The 11,203-nt window shown below is 43.7% G+C and overlaps 1 protein-coding gene across 1 annotated transcript in view; it reads right to left on the minus strand.

The window, feature by feature from the left end:
• Positions 1-11,203, minus strand: part of UTRN (utrophin) — a gene marked incomplete at its 3' end in the record, with an annotated part of 245,001 nt that overhangs the window by 115,368 nt on the left and 118,430 nt on the right. Inside the window, exons 9-13 of the mRNA XM_015421983.1 lie at positions 10,041-10,239; positions 8,072-8,253; positions 5,579-5,729; positions 1,753-1,872; positions 503-604 (exon numbers count right to left, since the gene is read on the minus strand). Coding sequence (XP_015277469.1) covers positions 503-604; positions 1,753-1,872; positions 5,579-5,729; positions 8,072-8,253; positions 10,041-10,239 — 754 coding nt within the window. The remainder of the gene's footprint in view (positions 1-502; positions 605-1,752; positions 1,873-5,578; positions 5,730-8,071; positions 8,254-10,040; positions 10,240-11,203) is intronic.

The following is an 11,203-nucleotide window of genomic DNA, read 5'->3' on the forward strand; positions in this document are numbered from 1 at the left end:
CCCTTCACTACCCAAAGGTGTTTCAGAGTGGCTTACAAACTCCTTTCCCTTCCCCTTCCCACAACAGACACCCTGTGAGGTAGGTGGGGCTGAGAGAGCTCTGACAGAAATGGCTCTTTTTTCAAGAACAGCTCTTATCAGAGCTATGGCTTCCCCAAGGCCATCCAGCCAGGTGCAAGTGGAGGAGTGGGGAATCAAACCCGGTTCTCTCAGATTAGAGTCTATGCACTTAACCACTACACCAAACTGGCTCCTAAATAAGGTCATAGCCTCAGAAATTAATTCCCAGCAATACAGGCCTAGCTATATTCTTTTTGTCAAAGAATTCCAGGAAGTTTAAGAAGCTCTTTCTCCAACTTTTTTCTTGTATTTCTTGCTTAATGTAAATATTGTGTATTTGGATAAAATATCCCAAAGACAGACTCTTTGAATTTTAGGAGAACAGCCAGGTATAATTATAAATCTAATTATACAAGCTATAAATCAAATCAATAAATCTAACCTGTTCTTCCAAGAGTCCCTGCCACAAGATATTAATCTCTTGAAGTTTGAGCCATCGCTCCTCAGTCCAACGACAAACTGCTGTCCAGCGCTCACCAAGTTTCTGAAAATAACAAAACAGACCATGTTTTTCCCCCTTGGAAACAGATGAAAAACTAAAATAAACAGAAGAATAATGATTTCAGAGTTGTATTTATCTTTTTAAAATTTGTTTAGTTTTTTATCTCCGGTGAAGTTTCCAAAATATTATACCGTATTTATTCGAAACGAAGATGACCCTGAATGAAACCTTCACTATACCACCCTAGAAAGTTACACTTTTCTTACTATTTGACATAACAGTAACTTGTATGCAAATATGAGACAACTCCCTCTTTTTCTGATGGCAAAAAACTAGTCTTATCTAGAAGTAAATACAGTCTGTTGAATTTAACTGAAAACATGTTGAAGATAGTAGTAACAGAACACATGCACACAGAGACTAGCGCCTATGAAGTAGATATTAACTGGTGGACTGGATAGTATGGGAGGAGACAGTACTTAATGTACCCTGGTCCAATTCCTTTAGGGTGTTAACAGTAAGAACCAGCACTCAGAATTGTGCCAGGAAACAGATGGGTAACCAGTACAGATCTCTCCATGCAGGAAGGATATGACCCAACCAACCAGTTTTTGACAATAGCCTGGCTACCTCATTTACAAAGTTTCCAGACCACTGTCAAAGGCATTTCCAAATAGAGCGCATTACTGTAATCTAAACTGGATGTGATCAGAAGATGGATCTTTGGCCAGATCATGCTTTTTGGGGATCTAATAAAAAGATGCCAATAAAAAGTGATACGTGCACTGGAAAAGACCTGAGCCTCCAGCCACAGGCCGAGATCCAGTAGCATCCCAAAGCTATGCATCTGTTTTTTCAAGTGGAGTGCAACCCCTTCCAGGACAGGCGGACTCTGCGGCTTCTCCGTTGGCCAACAGCAGTACCCTCAAGAATACTGAACTTCAGTTTATGGACCGAATTATTCAGGTTATCCTTTGTTCTATGAAGAACTGCTCTATAAAAACTGCACAGTATTGAGAAACAGTGAGGGATTACAGGCAGACTCTGAGGTCCCTAAGGAAGTTAAAGCAGGCTATCAAGTTGAGAACTTTAGTGTTCTAGTCACAGTATAGTATTCACGCATATTCAACAACATCAACACCAGTATCAACCACACTACCACATCAGAAGGAATATAAAATCCCACTCACCTGCAGTTGCTCCTCCAGTAGAGCCGTGGCACTCTCACCACTGTTTTCGTCTACAATGACCACCATGTGGGTCAATGAGTTTACTTTAACCTGCTCTGCTTCGAGATCATTTTGTAGACTCTGAAAGTAATGGAATCAATAGTTACAAGGTCCAGAAGTGAACATTTTATTTCATTTGATTCTGGCCAGGTGTATGAGAAAATAAGGGCTTGGTTCCAGCAGAGATTTCCACAGAATAAAAGAGATTTCCCTGCGTGGGGGAGGGGGCGGTGTGTGTGTGTGTGTGTGTGTGTGTGTGTGTGTCTCCCCCCTGTAGGATGTCAAGGCAAGTACAGCCCAAAACTGCTGCTCCTGAGTAAAATGAGACCCTGAGGAACAACACTGGAAGAAAGCTGAAAGTCTCCAGTGGGAGAGGTGAAGTCAGCAAAAATCACATGAATCACCTTCCATTAAGAAAGCCCCATACTGGATCCAAGCCATTATTCAAAAGTTATTTGGTCACCAATGCTCTACATGCCCAATCTTCTGCTTCTGGACTTGCAGCTAGGGGGCACCTGCTTATGTGATTATTATCTTTGCAAGCATTTGATTATGGATAAACAAATGGAATGTCAAATTCATTTGTTTTACTTAATCATGTTATAAGCAATCTGCAATTTGACTTTATTCACAATATAGAAGAAAAGACGACTGAAAACTGCAGGGCAATTGAAATAAAGACCTCCTGAAAGCTGATAGTTTACGCAATAGTGACAAGCCTTACCGTTTTTTTTGTTTTTGTTTATTTATTTATTTTTGGATTTATAACCCGCCCTCCCCAAAGCGGCTCAGGGCGGCTAACAGATGAGCCACGTATGCCAAGATTAATACAATTAAAAACAGAATAAAACAATCAGTTATACAATACAGTAAAGTACAGGTGCTCCGGTTGTCACAAAAGTCCTTAATAACAAGATGGGGTTCTTGTAAAGATGCTCCCAGAACAACAAAGTGAGTTCCAGACAACACTGCCATCCATTCATCCCAGGGCCATCTCGCTCCCCGATGTTACCCACTCCAATTGGTGGTAGTGGTGGCGTGATGGGACAGTGGTGGTGACAGCTCCTACTCAAAAGCCTGGTGGAAGAGCTCCGTCTTACAGGCCCTGCAGAACTGCGACAGGTCCAGCAGAGCCTGGATCTCCTCCGGGAGCTCGTTCCACCAGGTAGGAGCCGCCACCGAAAAGGCCCTGGCCCTGGTTGCAGCAAGTTGGTATCTTTGGGGCCTGGAACTACCAGGAGATGTTGAGTCCCTGACCATAGTGCCCTTGGGGGAACATATGGGGAAAGGCGGTCCCTCAGGTATACCGGACCCTGGCCATATAGGGCTTTAAAGGTAAGAACCAGCACTTTGAAGCGAACGCGGAACGCTATTGGCAGCCAGTGCAGCACTTTCAGCACAGGCCTGATATGGTCCCGTCTAGAGAGACCCATCAACAGCCTGGCCGCAGCATTCTGCACTAGCTGCAGCTTCCGGATTTGCGACAAAGGCAGCCCCATGTAGAGAGTGTTACAGTAGTCTAACCTCGAGGTGACCGTTGCATGGATCACTGTGGCCAGGTCATCGCGGTCGAAGAAGAGAACCAACTGCCGAGCCAGCCGAAGATGGTAAAAGGCCAACTTGGCAGTGGCTGCCACCTGAGCCCCCATCGTTGAAGAGGAGTCCAGGAGCACACCCAAACTCCTAACTGCCGACGCTGGCACCAAAAGCACCCCATTGAAGGTCGGGAGCCCCAACCGCGAACCGACCCAACTCAGGCCCAGGTCTTCTGTCTTTGCCGGGTTTAGTTTCAGCCGACTCGGTCTGAGCCAACCAGGCTCAGCTTGCAATGCCTGGTGCTGGTCATCTGGGCCGGAGTTCGACTGGCCGCCCAACATCAGATAGAGCTGGGTGTCAACTGCATATTTGTGACACCCAAGGCCACAACTCTGGGCAATCTGGACAAGGGGGTGCATGTGGATATTAAACAACATCGGAGACAGCACTGCCCCCTGAGGCACCCCACAATCAAGAGAATGCCTCTGGGACCGCTGATCCCCTATCGCCATCCTTTGTCCCCGACCTTGGAGAAAAGAGGCAAACCATTGAAGGGCAAGCCCCTGAATCCCCATGTCGGCGAGACGGTGGGCCAGCAACTGGTGGTTGACCATGTCAAATGCGCTAACAGATCTAACAGCAACAGTGCCGCCACACCACTTCGATTGAGATGCTTTCGGAGGTCATCAGTCAGGGCGACCAGCACCGTCTCCATCCCATGACCTGGGCAGAAGCTGGACTGGAAAGGATCTAGGACAGAAACATCATCCAGAAAGCCCTATAGCTGTAACACCACTGCCCTCTCAATAAGTTTGCCCAAATAGGGCAAATTGGACACTAGCCGATAGTTAGCCAATTCGGCCGGGTCCAGAGATGGTTTTTCAAGAGAGGGCGGACCAACACTTCCTTGAGTGCGCCAGGGAACCGTCCCTCCAAGAGGGACTTGTTGATAATCTCCCTCAGGGAACCTCGAAACCCCTCATGGCTCGCTTTAATGAGCCAGAAGGGGCACGGATCAAGGTCGCACGTGGTTGGACATACTGATACAAGCAATCTGTCAACTTCCTCCAGGCTGAGTAGGCTAAAACACTCTAAACCCGGAACCAAAAATGTGCAAGGGGCCTCAAGTTCGTCCATTGTTTCAATTGTGGCGGGAAGGTCATGGCGGAGCGCCAAGACTTTATCTGCGAAATAGCTTGCAAATGCCTCACAGCCAATATCCAATTCCCTAATATTTTGCCTGCCCTGAGGCAGAGCTGTCAAAGACCAAATCATACTAAACAATTGGGCCAGGCGTGAGCTTGCAGATGCAATCCTGGCTGCATAGAAATCTCTCTTAGTGGCCTTGACTGCTATCTCATAGGATCTCATAAATGTCCTATAAGCTGCTCGTGACGCCTCATCACGAGCACGACGCCACCGTCTCTCTAGCTACAAGCGCGACACCGCCATTTCAATTCTAGCTTCAGATGCCGCAGCTCCTGGGTATACCAGGGCGCCCGCCAAGAACAAGTGTGAAGAGGGCGCCTGGGAGTGATCTCGTCGATGGCTGTGGAGAGCCGACCATGCCAGTCCTCCACCAGCTCATCCAACGAGCCGCCAGGGGGCCTCGGATCCCGCAGGGCCATCTGGAGCCACATAGGGTCCATCTGGCTCCGCATGCGAGCAAAAATCTGCTCGCCGCCTAAACAGGGTCGGGGTCGAGCATTCAGACGGGCCTTCAGGGCATGGTGGTCCAACCATGGCACTGCCTCTGCAGTGATCCAATCCACCTTCCGGTCCACTTTTTATTCTTCTCTGGTTACTGACTGGAGCAGAGACAAGAAATCATGGAAGACTTTTGCAACCACAACCACACTCATTGCTCTCAAGGAAATCAGGAAACTACTTCTATGTTCAAATACTGTTCCTGACATTAATTTAACATTAATCACAGATGGTCAATGCCTATTAATGACTTCTTTATATTCTGAAGGGATGTTCAAGAAAACTTGTCTAGAATCATAATCACTACTGAGCCTGGAGCACAGTCGTGACTTTTTAAAGGAAAACTAACTGTTCCTAAACAGTGTTGCCCTTCGATCCCAAAACATATAGTAGGTCTGCTCATCACATAGAGAGACTCAAACCTTAACAAAAAAGAGGGAAGTTTCCACAGTAACAACTCCACTAGAGAGGCAACTAGAAAACTTGGGCCACTACAGAGTAAATTCTTTTCCTATTGTATTTACTAAAGCAAGGAACAAAATACTTTATGTTCATCCATCTGCTGCTGAAAGGACTCCAAATTGTCAGCTAAGCACTGAGATTCCATCTTATGAATGCGTTCTTCTGTAACAGTCAACCAGTCAGACAGCTGCCGCAGTTGTTTCTTCTGTAATTCCATCAATACATCATGAAGGCTGTTTGTTTATTTCAAAAACAAAGATGGACAAAATTATTACATCAGTACTCTTAAAAAGGGGTACTGCCATAAAGATAAAATATCTTAATAAAGGTAAATAAAATACTATGTTTAGATAACATTAAAGTCCGAGTTTCTTTGAACGCAACGATCAGTTACATACATGCACACAAAGCTATTTTGATTCTGTTGAACTGGAAAAAAAAATTTTTTAAATACCACAGTAAGTGTTCCTTTCAGGGGATATCAGGATGTATTTATACTTACCATCAAATCTGGAGGGGGGGGGACTTGAGGAATTTCACATTACCCTTTTTAACCTGTTTTGAAGCTGTTTTTGATTTGTCATGGAGTAAACCGGTATAGGGCTGCCATTTCACACATGGCTTTCCCCTTCCAGTAAGGAGCTGGATCTGAAGTGGTTTGCCATTTCAGACTGCACCACTTTTTCCCCAACATGTTTCGCCCACGCAGCTGATCTCCAGCCTTTTCTTTTTGAACGTTCGTTTTTATAGCGCTATAGCACTATAACAAAGCACTCCAGGCATTCCAATGGGGTTGTTATACTGTGGTTCCATTATAGTGTTATAGCGCTATAACGCTATAAAGCAAACTTTTTTTAAAAAAAAGCTGGAGATCGCCCGCACGGGCGAAAAATGGCGGGAAAAAGCGCATCGGAACCAGGAGAGGAAACTTTAGACTATTTGGAAGCGGTTGACAGGTAAAACGCTTCAGCCCCGTTTCCTAAATGGGACAGAAGCGTTTATGTCTGAAATTACAAATATATTCCGGGAGGGAACCGGTTCTGAAATGGTTCTGTCTGAAATGACAGACCAGAAACCATTTGGGAACTATTCCTCTTCCAGATTATATCGTCTGTCTGAAATTCCTCCTTGTTTCAGATAAAGTCTGTTAAGTGTAGTTTGGTGTAGTGGTTAAGTGTGCGGACTCTAATTTGGGAGAACCGGGTTTGATTCCCCACTCCTCCACTTGCACCTGCTGATGTGACCTTGGGTCAGTCACAAGCTCTGGCACAGCTGTCCTTGAAAAAGAGCAGTTTGTGTCAGAGTTCTCTCAGCCCCACCCACCTCACAGGGTGTCTGTTGTGGGGAGGGGAAGGGATGAGACTCCAAGTGAAGGGCGGGGTATAAATCCAATCTCTTCTTCTTCTTCTTCTTCTTCTTCTTCTTCTTCTTCTTCTTCTTCTTCTTCTTAATAACTTCGAAACTTTGTTTTATTTCTGCATTTTTCAGTACCACATAGCTTGGTTCAGTCTCCTAAGTCACCTGCCTTGCTACTGTGTAGGAATGGGTACAAACTGAATCACAAAGCAAAACGCACCATGACTTTCGCCCTCTTCATTGTTCGTGAACCAAAGTTTATCACGGGTCTACCATCCAAAGCTTCCACTAACTTAAAGCAGTTCATGGTGGTTCGTGGACAGAGCAGAAAGCAGGGGTTTAAAAGGACTCCAACTCCCTATGAATCCCTGCTTTTTGTTCCTGTGAAAGCCACAAAAACAGCTGAGCGGCAGGGAGTAACCTGCTCCCCACCATTCAGCTGTTTCACACTCAGTCCCTTTAAACTGATTTTTCATGCTTTCTGCAAACCTCATTTAAAGGGACTGTGGTCCCTTTCAATGGGGGTTGTGGGGCCATGAACCACAAACCAGTTCATTTCACAAACAAACCTCCTGGTTCAATTTGGTTCATGGTTCAGTTCATGCTTTGGCCACCAAACACAAACTGCCACAAACTGAATTTTTCAGGTTCATGTCCATCACTACCACTATGTACATTACTATTGTTATTAAGGCCCACTGTTGGTCTGGAGTATGTGTGCTAATCTATGAGTCAATATAAAGAAAATGCTAACTTTATTCTAAATCTAGACTGCTACCCTATGATTGTGTCACCAGTGTTCAGACACATTCCTACATTTTCTTCCAGTTTAACTACTCCTCACATCAGATTCCAGCCCAACAGATTTAAGAGGTTAGCATGCCACAGAATTGGTTGTAGCGTGTTTTGTGTGCATGTGTTTCTCTGCAACATATATAAATATAAATATATATATTTATACACACATACACATTGCAGAGAAAGATGGTGGAACAGCTTCTACATATATATATATATATAATTTAAAGACCCATATGTCTCACCTCAGACTCCTAAGAATACTTAACTACTTTTTTTTTGCCAAGGCAATTCAAATGGGCCTCAGAGAAGTGTAATTTAGTGCTGTGCCATATAATTCTGAAGTCCACTCAGCCCAGAGTGAAAAATAAACACCATACATGACATTACAGCTGGAAAAACTGGTTTAAATATCACTCACCGAGATTGCCGATCCATACTTTCAACCCTTAGAGCCTCCCATCGAGAGTTGAGCAAAGTCATTTGCTCTTGTATTTCACTTTCCTCCTCTTCTGACAGATTGCCTTGGGCTATCAACTGATTACCAGCCTGCAGAACACTACCCACACTGCTCTGATGCGCGGTCAACTCCATCATAAAACCCTAGGGGGGAAAAAATCAGATGAGCATACTTTGTGACTTTATACTTACATGACCTTAGATCTATGAATTTGCGAACATTTTATAAACAGTTGATGTTTAAACTAAAACACTGAAAAATAACCTATACGATCACCCACAAAAAAGTTCTAAAGTAGTTCCTCTCTTCCAGAGTTTACCAAAACACAAAGGCCAGAATCAAAAGAACAGTGCAATTAGATGGCTTGGTTTGTTGAATGACCACCCCAAATGCTGAAGGCAAACTACTTGTGAAGTTTTCAGAAATAGACTGTGATGTGGCAAGCAGTTTCACTACTCAAAGTCAAAAATCTTACTAGCTTTTTTACAGTAGCGCTCTGGATCCTTCCCAGTGTTTTAGCACTTTAAAAGACCATGGGCCAGGTTACGAGTCATGCCCACAACAAACACCAAGCAAAAGCTACATTAGCCATCCTTCAAAGCTACTGGCATAACCTCAAGATCAGTCTCATGTAATAGCCACAGAACGAAGAAAGACATCACCAAAAAGATACCCAGCAGAAAAAGGACTGTCAGGCAGGTATGACATCTGATCACATTATTTAGAAATAATACTTTTTTTGGCTTTTGGATATTACTGGGAAAGCTATACAAAGTTATTTTATTTGTTTATAGTCTACTTTTTTCACTAAGACTCAAGGAGGATTACACAGTACAAATCAATACAAACTTGGCATCCACTAAGCAATGTAATAGGATTAGGACGGCATGAAGCTAAAATAAAGCATAAGTATTAACATGATATGTTATGCAGAAATTATATAACAGGATAATGCATACAGGAACAGATAGTATGCACTATACACAGTAGTATAGTCCCTTTAAAGCATGTTCCATTCTGTTATAACGCTATTACCTTTGTAAAAATGCCCTCCTGAATAATTCAGTTTTGCATAGCTGTTGGAATGGCAAGAGAGTGGAAGCCTTAAATAGATTGTTTTAGAAGGTATTTATTTTAAAGAAATAAGATACATACGTTTTGAGAACATGTCATTTTGTGGGTGTATAAACTTTGTCCTTAATGTGGCTCAGTTTCCGAGTTCAAGGGTAAATGTGAATATATCTCTCTCTCTCTCTCTCTCTCTCTCTCTCTCTCTCTCTGTGTGTGTTTATAATCTTAAACCCATGACAGAGGTACATAAATGAAAACAGATGCATCCCTGAAAATGACCCAAGTATGCAGAAGCCCACTCTACAACAATTTGACAAGGTATGATGTCACCACGTCTATATACTATTAGCGACATGTGGCCCCTACCTGCAGATACCTAAATCTGAAGACTGGGACCACATGTACAATAAACAGATTTTTCAGCAAATTTGGGGACTCCCTGGGTTTACAAAAAAATCTGAAATGTTCAAAGAAATACACAGGGGGGAGAGTTAATTTCCCCAAAAGAAAAATACCGTTCTATGGCTGCGGTCACACGGAACAGAAGCCACACAAGTGAGATGGAAAACAGGCGGAGTTTCCGGGCGCGATCTCACCAGCACATCTGGGAAGCGTAGCACTCCCATGGCACAACCGAGGCTTCCAGCCGAAACTGCGTGGCAAAAAACTAGTACCTTGGAGGTACTAGTTTCCGGAAACTGCGGGGCAAGGGCGGGCGTACATTCCCAAGAAGGCTGCAAGAATTTTTCTGAAGCCCTTAGAAGCCCACTATATATGGTTTGTGGGCTATCTAAAGCTATCAAAAGTACATGTACAAACCCTGCTTAACAGCTCCCACCGCCCCTCCCCAGAAACCTACTTCATGCATAGCAAACTGCTCCTTGACTTCCTCAACATCATCGGATATGTCTTCCTGCTCTTGGAATGTATCTTCAGCAGACAGCAACCAGGTAAGAACATCTTCCAGAGCTACTTGGTAGCTATCCAAGTCCATGTCCACTTCTGTCACTGTACTGGGTGTTTCAGCTCTTGAGTCTCCATAGTCATCAGATACTACACTCTAAAATGCAGAAAAAACAAATTGGCAACTATGACACATAGCAATAATTCCTATACCTCATTTATTGATTTAAAATTGTTTGCTGCCTTTCTACCCAATAGGACAGGGGTATCGGACTCGTTTGTTATGCGGGCTGGAACTGACATAAATGAGTCCTTGATGGGCCGGGCCATGCGTGCCATAAAATGTAATAGTAGTAGCGGAGATAAAAAATGTATAAAGAACACCAACAAACAAAAAAATTTTAAAACTCAAAATAAAACATTCTTAAAACATTAGCCCTTTCACAATATTTTGTTTCTGATAACCGTCTCTGATAACTGACACCTCTTGCTCTGAATTATTGCATCAAAATCAGGAGACAATGTGCTGTAGCAATCTTGAGTATGCTGTTCAGGTGTGTATCTGTAAGTTGCAAACCTACTTTCAATTTACTGACATTCATTACAGAAATCTCATGGTCAATGTTCTGAGCCTAAGACCCAAGGAAAAACATGAGATGACTAGGCATTGCGAGCCTTTGTACATAAATTGCTTTGTGTACTGGTCAAGAACATGTGAAGGCACCATGACCCAGATTGAGGGCTATGAGTTTGTCTACAAAACTATAGTCTTCCCCAGAGAAATAACTACAACTCCTCTGAGACAGTGCAAGAATAGAGAGACAGCAATGTATAGTGGTCAGTATGAGCCTACTATCTGGGAAGTCTAAGTTCAAAATCCCCAGTCTATAAAGGAAATGTATTGGGTGAACTTGGTCTGGACACACATTCTCAACCTAATCCACCTCACTGGCTTGTTGTTATTCCTCATTTAAATAGTTCACATTGCTTTCCTACTGAGAAAGACTGGCTCATGAGAGCTTGAATACAGCAAAAAAGAGGAGGAGAACCCAGCTGCACCCAGGAGAGCCCTGGCATAATGAGCCCAACACACACACACACACACACACACACACACAC

Source organism: Gekko japonicus, unplaced genomic scaffold (genome assembly GCF_001447785.1).
Source record: "Gekko japonicus isolate JY-2015 unplaced genomic scaffold, Gekko_japonicus_V1.1 scaffold114, whole genome shotgun sequence".
In the NCBI taxonomy this organism is placed as follows: Eukaryota; Metazoa; Chordata; class Lepidosauria; order Squamata; family Gekkonidae; genus Gekko; species Gekko japonicus.